Source organism: Oncorhynchus tshawytscha, linkage group LG10, assembly GCF_018296145.1.
Source record: "Oncorhynchus tshawytscha isolate Ot180627B linkage group LG10, Otsh_v2.0, whole genome shotgun sequence".
NCBI lineage: Eukaryota > Metazoa > Chordata > Actinopteri > Salmoniformes > Salmonidae > Oncorhynchus > Oncorhynchus tshawytscha.
Genome location: NC_056438.1, coordinates 81,108,790 through 81,127,197, shown reverse-complemented (window position 1 = coordinate 81,127,197; position 18,408 = coordinate 81,108,790). Strand labels below are relative to the sequence as shown.

The 18,408-nt window shown below is 43.0% G+C and overlaps 1 protein-coding gene across 1 annotated transcript; it reads left to right on the top strand.

Annotated features, from left to right (window-relative positions):
* Positions 1–1,999: 1,999 nt before the first annotated feature.
* On the top strand, positions 2,000–17,159 carry tmem236 (transmembrane protein 236). Its single transcript, XM_042329182.1, has 4 exons — positions 2,000–3,233; positions 5,105–5,177; positions 10,416–10,545; positions 16,346–17,159. Exons 1-4 carry the CDS (start codon positions 2,983–2,985, stop codon positions 16,939–16,941), a joined length of 1,050 nt encoding a protein of 349 aa, XP_042185116.1. The 5' UTR covers positions 2,000–2,982; the 3' UTR covers positions 16,942–17,159.
* The last annotated feature ends 1,249 nt before the right edge of the window (positions 17,160–18,408 follow it).

Below are 18,408 nucleotides of genomic sequence, written 5' to 3'. Positions count from 1 at the left end.
CATATGAAATGGTCTAGTACATTTATACTCCACTGGTACTATATACTGTACTATTCATATGATATAGTATAGTACATATATTCTGTACTGGTGACACATACTGAACTAGTCATATGATATAGTATAGTACATATGTACTATATCATATGACTAGTGCAGTAAAAATATATACATGCATACATACACACTACATGACCTAAAGTATGTGGACACTTGTTCCCTCGAACATCTCATTCCAAGCTCATGGGCATTAATATGGAGTTGGTCCCCCGTTTGCTGCAATAACAGCCTCTACTCTTCTGGCTTTCCACTAGATGTTGGAACATTGCTGCAGGGACTTGCTTCCATTCAGCCACAAGCGCATTATTGAGGTCGGCACTGATGTTGGGCGATTAGGCCTGGCTCACAGTCGGGGTTCCAATTAATCCCAAAAGTGTTCGATGGGTTTGAGGTCAGGGCTCTGCAGGCCAGTCAAGTTCTTCCACACCGTTCTCGACAAACCTTTTCTGTATGGACCTTGCTTTATCCACGGGGGCATTGTCATGCTGAAACATGAAAGCGCCTTCCCCAAACTGTTGCCACAAAGTTGGAAGCACAGAATCGTCTAGAATGTCATTGTATGCTGCAGCGTTGATTTCCCTTCACTGGAACGAAGGAGCCCGAACCATTATTCCTCCTCCAACCAACTTTTCAGTTGACACTATGCATTCGGGCAGCTGTTTTTGCTCCTAGAAGTTTCCACTTCACACTAACACCACTTACAGTTGACCGGGGCAGCTCTAGCAGGGGAGAAATTTGAGGAAGTGACTTGTTGGAAATGTGGCATCCTATGACAGTGCTACGTTGAAAGTCACTGAGCTCTTCAGTAAGGCCGTTCTACTGCCAATGTTTGTCTATTGAGATTGCATGGCTGTGTGCTCAATTTTTCCACACCTGTAAGTAATGGGTGTGGCGGAAATAGCTGAATCCACTAGTTTGAAGGGGTATCCGCATATTTTTGTATATGTAGTGTGTGTACTGTACTGGTGATATGTACTGTGCTAGTAATATGATAGTGTGTGTATAATATAATGTACTAGTGAATGAGATAGTATATGTACTAGTAATATTATATAGTGTTTGTCTGTCCAGGTCTGATGGGGTGTGTGTGTGTTTCCCGAACAAAACAACAAGCAGCAATTGCCCCTGCTCTCCTGGACATGTGAACACATGTCCCTGGGGACATGAAGTACACTACTCTAGAGCAGAGCCTTATGAGGCAGCCCTATGAAGCTCGGGCCAAAGTACTGAACTATGTAGGGAATAGATTTCCATTTGAGATCCGCCTCTGGGGATCTGACTAATTCTGCTGTTGTCTTTAAGCTTCTCTTGCCAGTGTTAAATTGATAGTTTTTTTTATTGTGCGTTTTAATTTATATTTGATTATTGTTATGCTATTTTACATGCACAGTACTTTACAGAATTTGTCATGATAGAAAATGAATGTGATGTCCTTCCTGATTTTAGGTCTATATTTAAATAGCTCATAAGAAGTGTTCTCTCATTTTAACCCTTTAGATCCAGGAGCTGCTGTTCATCTCAATGTATTTATCTAACCTTAACTACCCCTTATAGACTGGCCTCTGACTGTATTTATCTGAAGTAGAACCGAGCAATAGGTCTGTGGATGAAGGTTATGTTTATACAACTAAAGAATCCTGTCATTTCAAGTCTGGGGAATGTCGTCTACTGTGTTGTCTTCTACTTCCCCCTAGCTCTGATCCATACTATCACTACGTTCTCTACTACCCCCCTAGCTCTGGTCTATACTGTCACTACATTATCTACTACCCCCTAGCTCTGGTCCATATTGTCACTACATCCTCTACTGCCCCCTAGCTCTGGTCTATACTGTCACTACATCCTCTACTGTCCCCTAGCTCTGGTCCATGCTGTCACTACATTCTCTACTGCCCCCTAGCTCTGGTCTATACTGTCACTACATCCTCTACTGTCCCCTACATCCTCTAGCTCTGGTCCATGCTGTCACTACATCCTCTACTGCCCCCTAGCTCTGGTCTATACTGTCACTACATCCTCTACTGCCCCCTAGCTCTGGTCTATACTGTCACTACATCCTCTACTGCCCCCTAGCTCTGGTCTATACATCCCTGATACTCGGAGCATGTAACAGACCTTAAGAGGATATAAAGCCCATTGGATCAACTGACAGTAAAGTGTAGCATCAATCTTCATGCCTGGTTTAACTGTCATTTAATAGGATCTCTGGGTTTACTTTTCAAACATGATAGTTGTAAAGGTTCTGTTAAATGTACCCAGCTGTTTAATATTTACTCTTTTAACCATGCTTATTCATTGGTATTCACAATAAAACTAAAAGCCAAATATCCAGAATATTGTGGTTTACTATATCATTTCTGTATGACTGGCTTTTCTTTTTACACTGATCATGTTCTGGGTTGATAGGTAATGTAGTTGACATGGGTAATGGTCTAGGTTGATAGGTAATGTAGTTGACATGGGTAATGGTCTAGGTTGATAGGCAATGTAGGTGACATGGGTAATGGTCTAGGTTGATAGGTAATGTAGTTGACATGGGTAATGTTCTAGGTTGATAGGTAATGTAGCTGACATGGGTAATGTTCTAGGTTGGGATATATAATCTAGTTGACACTGGTAATGTTCAACAATATTTTCCCCCTTAGTACAGTATGGGAGTGCTTCTTCTTGCGACCCCATAAAAAGTTGAGCGTGACTACCTTATTGCCTTAGTAATAAAAGTATACGATTTCCCGAGTCGTGTAAGCAGTGTTGGTGAGCAGAGTCCACAGGAGGGTTCACTGGTTTCTGCTCCAGTCAGAGAACAGGAGTAGTTTCAGAACAGACTGAGAATTGAAAGGGTTTCAGACCAGACTGGTGTTGAGTGAGAGGTTGATAAAGGAAGGGGCTGTATCTAAACCCTGGGGAACAAGGGTTAAAGACATGCCATCAGGGCGGATGATCAAGCTGGTGGTGTATGAGGTGTTACAGGTCGCTTGTCTCAGTGTTCCAATGTTCGTGGTGATGGAGAGGTTTGCTTCCCTGATGCTCCATGTCAGAGGAGATCTGACTGCCTATTGGTTGGTGGTAGCAGCTTCCATTGCCTACGTTACCTCTGTATCTCTGCTGGTCTGGGTTCCACTCCGGTACTTTGTCCTCAAGCAGCGCACGGTCATCACAGACATCACGCAGTGGTGAGTACATTACATTAGACAGTGTATTTGGAAAGTATTCAGACCTCTTCCCTTTTTCCACATTTTGTTACGGAACAGCCTTATTCTAAAATGTATTAAATGCGTTTTTCTCATCAATATACACACAATACCCCAAAATGACAAAGCGAAAGCAGATTTTTAGAGTTTTGTAAATGTATTAACGATAAAAAACACCTTATTTACATACGTATTTAGGCCATTTGCTATGAGACTCGAAATTGAGCTCAGGTGCATCTTGATCGTCATTGAGATATTTCCACAACTTGATTGGAGTCCACCTGTGGTAAATGCAGTTGATTGGACATGATTTGGAAGGGCACACACCTTTCTATGTAAGGTCCCACAGTTGTCAGAGCAGAAACCAAGCCATGAGGTCGAAGGAATTGTCTGTAGAGCTCAGAGACAGGATTGTGTTGTGGCACAGATTCTGGGGAAGGATACCAAAACATTTCTGCAGCATTGAAGGTACTAACGAACACAGTGGCCTCCATCATTCTTAAATGGAGTACGTTTGGAACCACCAAGACTCTTCCTGGAGCTGGCTGCCTAGCCAAACTGAGCAATCGGGGGAGAAGGGCCTTGGTCTGGAATGTGACCAAGAATCCGATGGTCACTCTGACAGAGCTCCAGAGTTCCCCCGTGGAGATGGGAGAACCTTCCAGAAGGACAACCATCTGTGCAGCACTCCACCAATCAGGCCTTAATGATAGAGTTGCCAGACGGAAGCCACTCCTCAGTAAAAGGCACATGACAGCCCACTTGGAGTTTGTCAAAAGGCACCTAAAGGACTCTGACCTTGAGAAACAAGATTCTCTGGTCTGATGAAACCAAGATTGAACTCTGGCCTGAATGCCAAGCGTCACATCTGGAGGAAACCTGACACCATCCCTATGGTGAAGCATTGTGGTGAAAGCATCATGCTGTGGGGATGTCCTTGAGTGGCCCAGCCAGAGCCCGGACTTGAACCCGATCAAACATCTCTGAAGAGACCTGAAAATAGCTGTGCAGTGACACTCCCCATCCAAACTGACACCCCTAATCAAATGTTCTAGCGTCTCTCCAGTGAGCCATGTTTCCGTGAAGCAAAGAACGTTAGTCTCTGATGTCCCTCTGGAATGCTACCCTTGCTCGGATTTCATCAACCTTGTTGTCAAGAGACTGGACATTGGCGAGAAGTATACTGGGGAGTGGTGCACAATGTACCCGTCTCCGGAGTCTGACCAGAAGACCGCTATGTTTCCCTCTTTTACGAAGTCGTTTTTTTGGGTCGCCGGCTGGGATCCATTCCGTTGTCCTGGGTGAAAGGCAGAACACAGGATCCGCTTCGCGAAAGTCATATTCTTGGTCGTACTGATGGTGAGTTGACGCTGCTCTTATATTCAGTGGTTCTTCTCGACTGTAATGAAACCTAAGATGCCCTGGGGTACTAATGTAAAAAAACAAACTGCATAGTTTCCTAGGAACGCGAAGCGAGGCGGCCATCTCTGTCGGCGCCGGAAGTAGTGTATATTATACATTACATTATACATTACATTATACATTACATTATACATTACATTATACATCACACTTTGCATTACATTATACATTATTATACATCACACTTTGCATTATACATTATTCATTATATTATACATGATTCAATATACATAACATATATATATATATATATATATATATATATATATATATATATGTATATATATTATACATTAATTATACATTACATTATATATTACATTTTCCTCTGTAGCTCAGTTGGTAGAGTCACTTGCAATGCCAGGGTTGCGGTATTGGAGGATTTGGATTGTAGTATGGCCTATGTCATTGACTAACATGCTGTTTTTCAGGAGACCAACAACATTGGCCTATGTGATTCTGTGCACATTACCATGCTTCTCTATTCTGATCGCCGGTTCCAAGGTAAAACATATTTTTATTTTTTTATATAAATGTCAGGGCATGTGTCACTTGACTTTGACTCTCTTGTGAGTGGAGTATGTGTGCACAGTGACCAAACACACACACTGGAACAGGATGTGATGGGGAGTCAGGTACTCACTAACAATCCTAAATACAACAGCTTAACTATTAACCTGATCCACGGTGGAATGAAGTAGGAATTCAAACACAAGGTTACGTCATGTCATTACAGTCTCACCCTGACCGTCTCACCCTGACCGTCTCACCTTAACCCTAATAACCAATACTTGGTCACAAAATATACCAGCTACATTCCTCTTTCATAGTATCTCCTTCGCTGATGTTCAGGACATTCAATGAGATCTTACTGACAAAATCTTATAACGAAGATTTTAGATTTTTCTATCTCATGAAGACGTTTTCCTGACGGCGTCTCTATGAAGACGTTTTCCTGACGGCGTCTCTATGAAGACGTTTTCCTGACGGCGTCTCTATGAAGACGTTTTCCTGACGGCGTCTCTATGAAGACGTTTTCCTGACGGCGTCTCTCTGAAGACGTTTTCCTGACGGCGTCTCTCTGAAGACGTTTTCCTGACGGCGTCTCTCTGAAGACGTTTTCCTGACGGCGTCTCTCTGAAGACGTTTTCCTGACGGCGTCTCTCTGAAGACGTTTTCTGACGGCGTCTCTCTGAAGACGTTTTCCTGACGGCGTCTCTCTGAAGACGTTTTCCTGACGGCGTCTCTATGAAGACGTTTTCCTGACGGCGTCTCTATGAAGACGTTTTCCTGACGGCGTCTCTATGAAGACGTTTTCCTGACGGCGTCTCTATGAAGACGTTTTCCTGACAGTCTCCCTCTATAGGTATACGTTATAGGTTTCCACCAAACTGACTTGTTGCAGAAAAAAAATCTGTGTGATGTAGTGCACACAAAATATACTTTTTTTAAAAAAGTATAAGTTTTCATGTACTGAAAAACCTCAAGTTCAATGTTTTATTGCATTTTCAACTCTACCATTTGCTTTTGTCACAAAAACTGTTGCATTAAATAGCAAATATGCCTACTCTGGTCATGGTATATGCACTCTGGCCAACAGCTCACAGATACAGAACGGGTAGGCTAGTCTCCATGAGATTATTATGGATAAAAGGGAGAATATTTTTATTGTCAAACGGCAATCAAGCATGGATCATCATGTCACCAGAATCAGCCCTTCAATATTTATTGGAAAGGAGCACCAAGCTCATGACCTTTCACCAGCCTGTGAAGTTCATAAATGTTTTCATCTGTAGCCTAATAAACTCCATGCTTTTCAGAGTTGTGGTGGGAGGACCACACACCATATCATCGCATTACTCCATATGATGGTTATTAAATCAATATTTGAGCATGAAGGTGTTTCCACTGCCATTTCTTGCATAATTATTTATATCCCACCATGTCGAACGAATCAATTATCTGTCAGCATTAAGAAAATTGTACCAAAACCTTCTCTTTCCATCAGACTTTTAAGGTATGACGATACTTGAATAAAAATTGGATGGAAAATGTAAACTTTTCCTACAGTTGAAGTCGGAAGTTTACAAACACTTATGTTGGAGTCATTAAAACACATTTTTCAACCACTCCACAAATTTCTTCTCAACAAACTATAGTTTAGGCAAGTCGGTCAGGACATCTATTTTGTGCATGACACAAGTAATTTTTCCGACAATTGTTTACAGACAGATTATTTCACTTACAATTCACTGTATCACAATTCCAGTGGGTCAGAAGTGTACATACACTAAGTTGACTGTGCCTTTAAACAGCTTGGAAATTCCAGAAAATTATGTCATGGCTTTAGAAGCTTCTGATACGCTAATTGACATCATTTGAGTCAATTGGAGGTGTACCCGTGGATGTATTTCAAGGCCTACCTTCAAACTCAGTGCCTCTATGCTTGACATCATGGGAAAATCTAAATAATTTAGCCAATACCTCAGAAAACAAATTGTAGACCTCCACAAGTCTGGTTCAAACGCCTGAAGGTACCACATGTATATGTACAAACAATAGTATGCAAGTATAAACACTATGGGACCACGCAGCCGTCATACCGCTAAGGAAGGAGACGTGTTCTTTCTCCTAGAGATTAACGTACTTTGGTACGAAAAGTGCAAATCAATTACAGAACAACAGCATTGGACCTTGTGAAGATGCTGGAGGAAACGGGTACAAATTTATCTATATCCACAGTAAAACGAGTCCTATATCAGCATAACCTGAAAGAGCGCTCAGCAAGGAAGAGGACACTGTTCCAAAACTGCCATAAAAAGCCAGACTAAAGTTTGCAATTGCACATGGGTACAAAGATCATACTTGTTGGAGAAATGTCCTCTGGTCTGATGAAACAAAAATATAACTGTTTGGCCATAATGACCATTTTGTTTGGAGGAAAAAGGGGGAGGCTTGCAAGCCGAACACATCCAAACCGTGATGCACGGGGGTGGCAGCATCATGTTGTGGGAGTGCTTTGCTGCAGGAGGGACTGGTGCACTTCACAAAATAGATGGCACCATAAGGCAGGAAAATTATATGGATATATTGAAGCAACATCTCAAGACATCAGGAAGTTAAAGCTTGGCCGCAAATGGGTCTTCCAAATGGACAATGACCCCAAGCATACTTTCAAAGTTGTGGCAAAATGGCTTAAGGACAACAAAGTCAAGGTCCTATAGAAAATTTGCTGGCAGATCTGAAAAAGTGTGTGCGAGCAAGGAGGCCTAATGTACAAACCTTACTCAGTTACACCAGCTCTGTCAGGAGGAATGGGCCAAAATTCCCCCAAACTATTGTGAGAAGCTTGTGGAAGGCTACCCGAAACGTTTGACCCAAGTTAAATAATTTAAAGGCAATGCTACCAAATAGTAATTGAGTGCATGTAAACTTCTGATCCACTAGGAATGTGATGAAAGAAATACAAGCTGAAATAAATAATTCTCTCTACTATTATTCTGACATTTCACATTCTTAAAATATAGTGTTGATCATAATTGACTTAAGACAAGGATTTTTTACTAGGACGAAATATCAGGAATTGTGGAAAAACTGCTTTTAAATGTATTTGGCTAAGGTGTATGTAAAGTCCCAACTTCAACTGTTCAGTCGTGGCCAAAAGTTTTGAAGGACACAAATATTAATTTTCACAAAGTCTGCTACCTCAGTTTGTATGATGGCAATTTGCATATACTCCAGAATGTTATGAAGTGTTCAGATGAATTGCAATTAATTACAAAGTCCCTCTTTGGCATGCAATTGACCTGAATCCCCAAAAAACATTTCCACTGCATTTCAGCCCTGCCACAAAAGGACCAGCTGACATGTCAGTGATTCTCTCATTAACACAGATGTGAGAGTTGACAAGGACAAGGCTGGAGATCACTCGGTCATCCTGATTGAGTTCGAATAACAGACTGGAAGCTTCAAAAGGAGGGTGGTGCTTGGAATCATTGTTCTTCCTCTGTCAACCATGGTTACCTGCAAGGAAACACGTGCCGTCATCATTGCTTTGCACAAAAAGGGCTTCACAGGCAAGGATATTGTTGTCAGTAAGATTGCACCTAAATCAACCATTTATCGGATCATCAAAAACGTCAAGGAGAGCTGTTCAATTGTTGTGAAGAAGGCTTCAGGGCGCCCAAGAAAGTCCAGCAAGCGCCAGGACCGTCTCCTAATGTTGATTCAGCTGCGGGATCGGGGCACCACCAGTACAGAGCTTGCTCAGGAATGGAAGCAGGCAGATGTGAGTGCATCTGCATGCACAGTGAGGCGAAGATTTATGGAGGATGGCCTGGTGTCAAGAAGGGCAGCAAAGAAGCCACTTCTCTCCAGGAAAAACATCAGGTACAGACTGATATTTTGCAAAAGGTACAGGGATTGGACTGCTGAGGACTGGGGTAAAGTCATTTTCTCTGATGAATCCACTTTCCGGTTGTTTGGGGCATCCGGAATAAAGCTTGTCCGGAGAAGACAGGGTGAGCGCTACCATCATTCCTGTGTCATGCCAACAGTAAAGCATCCTGAGAACATTCATGCGTGGGGTTGCTTCTCAGCCGAGCGAGTGGGCTCACTCACAATTTTGCATAAGAACACAGCCATGAATAAAGAACGGTACCAACACATCCTCCGAGAGCAACTTCTCCCAACCATCCAGGAACAGTTTGGTGACGAACAATGCCTTTTCCAGCATGATGGAGCACCTTGCCATAAGGAAAAGGTAATAACTAGGTGGCTCTGGGAACGAAACATGGATATTTTGGGTCCATGGCCAGGAAACTCCCCAGACCTTAATCCCATTGAGAACTTGTGGTCAAACTTCAAGAGTTGGGTAGACAAACAAAAACCCACAAATTCTGACAAACTCCAAGCATTGATTATGCATGAATGGGCTGCCCATCAGCCAGGATGTGGCCCAGAAGTTAATTGACAGCATGTCAGGGCGGATTGCAGAGGACTTGAAAAAGAGGGGTCAACACTGCAAATCTTGACTCTTTGCATCAACTTCATGTAATTGTCAATAAAAGCCTTTGACACTTATAAAATGCTTGTAATTATACTTCAGTATTCAATAGTAACATCTGACAAAAATATCTAGACACTGAAGCAGCAAACTTTGTGGAAATTAATATTTGTGTCATTCTCAAAACTTTTGGCCATGACTGCACATGTACATTTTACCTCAATTACCTCAACACCGGTGCCCCCGCACATTGACTCTTTACCGGTACCCCCTGTATATAGCCCCGCTATTGTTATTTACTGCTGCTCTTTAATTATTTGTTGTTCTTATCTCTTACTTTCTTTTAGGCATTTTCTCAACTGCATTGTTGTTTTAAGGGCTTCTAAGTAAGCGTTGAATACCTGTTGTATTTGACGCATGTGACAAATAAAATTTGATTTGACACATGGTTACAGAAGACATTTTCTCTGATACAGGTGGACAGATACTCTGCACTTCCTTAACACTCTAACCCCAAATCCTAACCCCAAGCCCTTACCCTAACCTTAACCCTTAACTGTTTCTCTCTAAGTTGCTCCATGCAGGTGCAGGTGGATAAAGAATCACAGTACAGATAGGACCACTTCTCTGAACTGCCTTAACCCCTGACATCTAACCCTAACCTTAACCCCTGACATCTAACCTTAACCCATAGCCCTAAACCCTAACTCAATCTCGCTCTACGTTGGTCCATTCAGGTGCAGGTGGATAAGGGACCGCAGTACAGACAGGACCACTTCTCTGAGCTGCCCGTCTCTCTTGTGCTCTTCTCTCTCATCTGTGTGGATATCATCGAGAGGATCCGGCCGTGCTGCCTCACTGGGCAAGGTACTGTTGTTAATGCCTCACTGGGCGTGGTGCCGTTGTTGCTGCCTCACTGGGCGTGGTGCCGTTGTTACTGCCTCACTGGGCGTGGTGCCGTTGTTACTGCCTCACTGGGCGTGGTGCCGTTGTTACTGCCTCACTGGGCGTGGTGCCGTTGTTACTGCCTCACTGGGCGTGGTGCCGTTGGGCGTTACTGCCTCACTGGGCGTGGTGCCGTTGTTACTGCCTCACTGGGCGTGGTGCCGTTGTTACTGCCTCACTGGGCGTGGTGCCGTTGTTACTGCCTCACTGGGCGTGGTGCCGTTGTTACTGGCTCACTTACTTCAGATGGTAGTGATAAATCTGCTACTAGTAATGTATATCTTCTACTAGTGATGTACACTACCGTTCAAAAGTTTGGGGTCACTTAGAAATTTCCTTGAAATGTCCTGTGAAATGAATTTGAAGAAGAAATTGCCAAGAAACTGCCTTTACAAATGTTGAAATATTTTAAAGGCCCAGTGCAATCAAAAAACATAAAAATAACATCAAATTGATCAGAAATACAGTGTAGACATTGTTAATGTTACATTGTTAATGTTACAATTACTATTGTAGCTGGAAACGGCTGATTTTGAGTGGAATATCTATATAGGCGTACAGAGGCCCAATATCAGCAACCATCACTCCTGTTTTCCAATGGCACGTTGTTAGCTAATCGAAGTTGATCATTTTAAAATGCTAATTGATCATTAGAAAACCCTTATGCAATTATTTTAGCACAGCTGAAAACTGTTCTGATTAAAGAAGCAACAAAGCTGGCCTTTAGACTAGTTAAGTATCTGGAGCATCAGCATTTGTGGGTTTGATTACAGGCTCAAAATGTCTAGAAACAAAGCACTTTCTTCTGAAACTCAGTAATATAACATGTTAGTCTATTCTTGTTCTGAGAAATGAAGGCTATTCCATGCAAGAAATTGCTAAGAAACTGAAGATCTCGTACAACGCTGTGTACTACTCCCTTCACAGAACAGAGCAAACTGGCCCTAACCAGAATAGAAAGAGTGGGAGGCCCCGGTGCCCAACTGAGCACAAGGAGAAGTACATTAGTGTCTAGTTTGAGAAACAGACGCCTCACAAGTCCTCAACTGGCAGCTTCATTAAATAGTACCCGCAAAACACCAGTCTCGACGCCGGGGTACTGGCCTTCTAAGCAGAGTTCCTCTGTCCAGTGTCTGTGTTCTTTTGCCCATCTTAATCTTTTATTTTTATTGGCCAGTCTGAGATATGGCTTTTTTTTCTTTGCAACTCTGCCTAGAAGGCCAGCATCCCGGAGTCACCTCTTCACTGTTGACGATGACACTGGTGTTTTGCGGGTACTATTTAATGAAGATGTCAGTTGAGGACTTGTGAGGTGTAGACTGACTAGTTTCAGAATAAAGTGCTTTGTTTCTGGACATTTTGAGCCTGTAGTCAAAACCACAAATGCTGATGCTCCAGATACTCAACAGAATGCCATTTTTTTTATTGCTTCTTTAATCAGGACAACAGTTTTCAGCTGTGCTAACATAAACGCAAAAGGCTTTTCTAATGATCAATTTGCCTTTTTAAAATGATCAACTTGTATTAGCTAACAAAATGTGCCATTGGAACATGGGAGTGATCAAATCAAATCAATGTATTTATATAGCTCTTTGTACATCAGCTGATATCTCAAAGTGCTGTACAGAAACCCAGCCTAAAACTCCAAACGGCAAGCAATGCAGGTACAGAAGCACGGTGGCTAGGAAAAACTCCCTAGAAAGGCCAAAACCTAGGAAGAAACCTAGAGAGGAACCAGGCTATATGGGGTGGCCAGTCCTCTTCTGGCTGTGCCGGGTGAAGATTATAACAGAACATGGCCAAGATGTTCAAATGTTCATAAATGACCAGCATGGTCAAATAATAATAATCACAGGCAGAACAGTTGAAACTGGAGCAGCAGCACGGCCACGTGGACTGGCGACAGCAAGGAGTCATCATGCCAGGTAGTCCTGAGACATGGTCCTAGGGCTCAGGTCCTCCGAGAGAGAGAAAGAAAGAGAGAAAGAGAGAATTAGAGAGAGCATACTTAAATTCACACAGGACACCGGATAGGACAGGAGAAGTACTCCAGATATAACAAACTGACCCTAGCCCCCCAACACATAAACTACTGCAGCATAAATACTTGAGGCTGAGACAGGAGGGGTCAGGAGACACTGTGGCCCCATCCGATGACACCCCCGGACAGGGCCAAACAGGAAGGATATAACCCCACCCACTTTGCCAAAGCACAGCCCCCACACCACTAGAGCACAGCCCCCACACCACACCACTTCAACCACCAACTTACCATCCTGAGACAAGGCCGAGTATAGCCCACAAAGATCTCTGCCACGGCACAACCCAAGGGGGGGCGCCAACCCAGACAGGATGACCACATCAGTGAATCAACCCACTCAGGTGACGCACCCCCTCCAGGGACGGCATGAGAGAGCCCCAGTAAGCCAGTGACTCAGCCCCTGTAATAGGGTTAGAGGCAGAGAATCCCAGTGGAAAGAGGGTGAACCGGCCAGGCAGAGACAGCAAGGGCGGTTCGTTGCTCCAGAGCCTTTCCGTTCACCTTCCCACTCCTGAGCCAGACTACACTCAATCATATGACCCACTGAAGAGATGAGTCTTCAGTAAAGACTTAAAGGGTGAGACCGAGTTTGCGTCTCTGACATGGGTAGGCAGACCGTTCCATAAAAATGGAAATTCTAGAACTAGAAATTCTAGGGACAATTAGGAGGCCTGCGTCTTGTGACCGTAGCGTACGTGTAGGTATGTACGGCAGGACCAAATCCGAGAGATGGGTAGGAGCAAGCCCATGTAATGCTTTGTAGGTTAGCAGTAAAACCTTGAAATCAGCCCTTGCTTTGACAGGAAGCCAGTGTAGGGAGGCTAGCACTGGAGTAACATGATAAAATGTTTTGGTTCTAGTCAGGATTCTAGCAGCCGTATTTAGCACTAACTGAAGTTTATTTTGTGCTTTATCCGGGTAGCCGGGTCAGAGGACAAACCATTCACAGAGACAAACTGATATCTTTCCGACAGATAAGATCTAAACCAGGCCAGAACTTGTCCGTGTAGACCAATTTGGGTTTCCAATCTCTCCAAAAGAATGTGGTGATCGATGGTATCAAAAGAGGCACTAAGGTCTAGGAGCACGAGGACAAATACAGAGCCTCGGTCCGATGCCATTAAAATGTAATTTACCACCTTCACAAGTGCAGTCTCAGTGCTATGATGGGGTCTAAAACCAGACTGAAGCATTTCGTATACATTGTTTGTCTTCAGGAAGGCAGTGAGTTTCTGCGCAACAGCCTTTTCAAAAAAAATGGAGAGGAATGGAAGATTCGATTATAGGCCGATTAGTTTTTTATATTTTCTGGGTCAAGGTTTGGCTTTTTCAAGAGAGGCTTTATTACTGCCACTTTTAGTGAGTTTGGTACACATCCGGTGGATAGAGAGCCGTTTATTATGTTCAACATAGGAGGGCCAAGCACAGGAAGCAGCTCTTTCAGTAGTTTAGTTGGAATAGGGTCCAGTATGCAGCTTGAAGGTTTAGAGGCCATGATTATTTTCATCATTGTGTCAAGAGATATAGTACTAAAATACTTGAGCGTCTCTCCAGATCCTAGGTCCTGGCAGAGTTGTGCAGACTCAGGACAACTGAGCTTTGAAGGAATACGCAGATTTAAAGAGTCCGTCATTTGCTTTCTAATAATCATAATCTTTTCCTCAAAGAAGTTCATGAATTTATCACTGCTAAAGTGAAAGCCATCCTCTCTTGGGGAATGCTGCTTTTTAGTTAGCTTTGCGACAGTATCAAAAAGGAATTTCGGATTGTTCTTATTTTCCTCGATTAAGTTAGAAAAATAGGATGATCGAGCAGCAGTAAGGGCTCTTAGGTACTGCACGGTACTGTCTTTCCATGCTAGTCGGAAGACTTCCAGTTTGGTGTGGCGCCATTTCCGTTCCAATTTTCTGGAAGCTTGCTTCAGAGCTCGGGTATTTTCTGTGTACCAGGGAGCTAGTTTCTTATGAGAAATGTTTTTAGTTTTTAGGGGTGCAACTGCATCTAGGGTCTTGCGCAAGGTTAAATTGAGTTCCTCAGTTAGGTGGTTAACTGATTTTTGTCCTCTGGCTTCCTTGGGTAGACAGAGGGAATCTGGAAGGACATCAAGGAATCTTTGTGTTGTCTGTGAATTTATAGCACATGGAATAAGCAAACGTACAGTCAATAACACAACAGAAAAAAATCTATATACAGTCTGTGCAAATGAGGTAAGGCAATAAGTAGGCCGTAGTGGCGAAGTAATTAGAATTTATAAATTAAACACTGGAGTGATAGATGTGCAGAAGATGAATGTGCAAGTAGAGATACTGGGATGAAAAGGAGCAAAAATAAATAAATTATAACTATGGGGATGAGGTCATTGGATGGGCTATTTACAGATGGGCTATGTGCATGGGCTATGTACAGGTGCAATGATCTGTGAGCTGCTCTGACAGCTGATGCTTAAAGTTAGTGAGGGAAATATGTCTACATCTTCAGTGATTTTTGCTATTCGTTCCTGTCATTGGCAGCAGATACCTGGAAGGAAAGGCGGCCAAAGGAGGAATAGGCTTTGGGGGGTGACCAGTGAAATATACCTGCTGAAGCGTGTGCTACGGGTGATTGCTGCTATGGTGACCAGTGAGCTGAGAAAAGGTGGGGCTTTACCTAGCAAAGACTTCTAGATGACCTGGAGCCAGTGGGTTCGGCGACGAATACAAAGCGAGGGCCAGCCAACGAGAGCATACAGGTCACAGTGGTATATGGGGCTTTGGTGACAAAACGGATGGCTTTGTGGTAGACTGCATCCAATTTGCTGAGTAGAGTGTTGGAGGCTATTTTGTAAATGACATCGCCGAAGTCAAGGATTGGTAGGATAGTCAGTTTTACGAGGGTATGTTTAGCAGCATGAGTGAAGGATGCTTTGTTGCGAAATAGGAAGCCGGTTCTAGATTTAATTTTGGATTGGAGATGCTTAATGTGAGTCTGGAAGGAGAGTTTACAGTCTAACCAGACATCTAGGTATTTGTAGTTGTCCACATATTCTAAGTGAGAACCGTCCAGAGTAGTGATGCTGGACTGGCGGGCATGTGCGGGCAGCGATCGGTTGAAGAGCATGCATTTAGTTTTATGAGCAGTTGTAGGCCAGGAAAGGAGTGTTGTATGGCATTCAAGCTTGTCTGGAGGTTAGCTAACACAGTGTCCAAAGAAGGGCCAGAATTATACAGAATCAAATATTATTTGAGATAAAAAGACAGCTGCATTGGACCTTTTTAGAAATGACTAAATCCAAATGGAAACTGTAGTAATGATGATGGACCTACATTCATATTGTTTCTTGACGGTCCAGCTCGCTGAAAAAGCGAAACAGTCAGAGAGCATCAAAAATTCCCAAAACAATTCATTGAGATTATTTTTTCCACGGTTTGTCAGCGAGGAAATAGAACACATTTTCAATGTGGCCCTCCGGACCTCGTTGAAGACCAAATGCGGTCAAATGAGTTTGACATCCCTGATGTAGACAATATTGCCATGGTCTGTAACCGGTAAAAATTTAGACTGAATTATCTGTTTTCTGCTATTTGATGAAAGGCATGACCAATTTCTATAAAATAAGTTTATTTTTATTATTCTAAGCAGGGACATGATCAATGTGGGCACCACTGATACTACTATATAATGATGTCCTGTTGTCTCCTCCAGCAGACCATATGGAAATGGATCTGGACATGCCGGGTCCTGTTCTGACCCACCTGGAGCAGGTGAACAGCGTGTCGGGCCAACTGTACTATGAGAGGGGGCAGAACGGGGTGTTGGTGAACAGTTCTGCTACAGGGAGGTGGAGAGACCAGGAAGCAGTCGGCTCACGATCAACCAGCGCGGCCTACCTGTACTCCTCATCACACTCCCACTCTGGCCCGCTCCGTGTCCTGTGGTCCCAGGATATGAGGTCAGAGGTGATTGTTCACAGCTTCCTGTTCTGGATGGATGTGGTGGAGCTGGTGCGTGTGGCGGGGATTCCAGATGTGTTTTACTCTGGCTGGGTGTTTGCTGTCTACATCCTGGCATTTCTGTCCTGTCTCCGTCTGGCAGTGACGCCTCACAGCGCTCTACTGCCATCAGCTGGCTTTTTTCTGCAGGACCTGCCTTTCCTGCTGCTGCGCCTCGGTCTGATCTCTGTCCACGGCTACATCACACCCCTGCTTTACCCAATGAAGAACCTGTTGGTCTGCCTTACATTCACCTACTTCAACTTCCTGACCAAGCTCCGCCTCTTCCGCAGAGATAGCATGTTCTAGTCTTGCCCACCAGACACTCTCTCTCTGTCGAGACGTCTGGTTTCACAGCGCCTCAGAACTGGACATGACGGGGAGTCTATGGCAGGAGCAGTGAAAAGTGGTGTAAAGTACATTTTATCTGTACTTTTATTTACTATTTATGTTTTTGACAACTTTTACTCCACTACATTCCTACAGAAAATAATGTACTTTTTACTCCTTACATTTTCCCTGACACCCAAAAGTACACATCACATTTTGAATGCTTAGCTGCACAGGATAATTGTCTAATTCACACACTTATCAAGATAACATCCCTGGTCATCCCTACTGCCTCTGATCTGGCAGACTCACTAAACACAAATGCTTAGTTTGCAAATTATATCTGAGTGGTGAACTGTGCACCTGGCTATCTGTAAATTTAAAACACAAGAAAATAGTGTTGTCTGGTTTGCTTAATATAAGGAATTTTCTATTTATTATTTTACTTTTGATACTTAAGTACATTTAAAACCAAATACTTTTAGACTTTTACTCAAGTAGTATTTTATTGGTTGACTTTCACTTTTACTTGAGCCATTTTCTATTAAGGTATCTTTTTACATTTGCTCAAGGATGAAAATTGGGTACTTATTCCACCACTGGTAAACAGTCCGTTTTAATTGGCTGATCGCTCAGTCCATCACCATCTAGCAGAACCCTTAGAACCTCCCCCCTCCATTGTTGAGTTTAATGTGCCAAGCAGAGCAAGTGATTTAAACAACGAAGTGAGTTAGGACAATCTGAAAGTATGCATCTTAGATTTTTTTTCACTTATAAACTTTATATGCCCGAACACAGAATCAGTTGAGCTTCCCAAAAATAATATGGTTAATGTGATCGAACACTTTGCCATTTCTCAGATTCCCATAATACAGCTGTAGCCAGCTCGCTCCCTCTCACACCTCAATTTTAACTACACCCCTTTCAAGTCTTTATAGCAGTGTTACCAGGCTCTATATGTCAGCAAATCGAGCCTGGGGACAAGGTTAAGCATGTTCTAAATAGATTACATCATCAGGATTCACTGAGTTGTTATTGGTTTTTATACCATCGTTGAGGAAGACTTTAGGGCTAGCCCATGTCCCCTAGGGCTAGGGAGTGAACATTATTTATAGTAAGGGTTACATGGGGAAAATTGGACACCTCTGAAATGAGAATGGATGGCCCTGCCTGAACCATCCCCTATAGCCAAAATAATAATGAAAATTAAATGGAAAGCAGAGAACATGTCTACAATTTACCCTCAATTCTTGGACAGACTAAAACTTTAGATATGTCGTTTTAAAAACTGTTCTTTGTCCTGTAAGCATTACATGGCAAAGCGATAATTTTGATAGTGCATGGGTTTGCAGGACAGGAGTTTGTGGGTTTGCAGACCACCGTAGACAAGAGTAGGGGTGGAACGATTTCATTTATAGTAGAAGCTATCAGATCTATCATCGTATT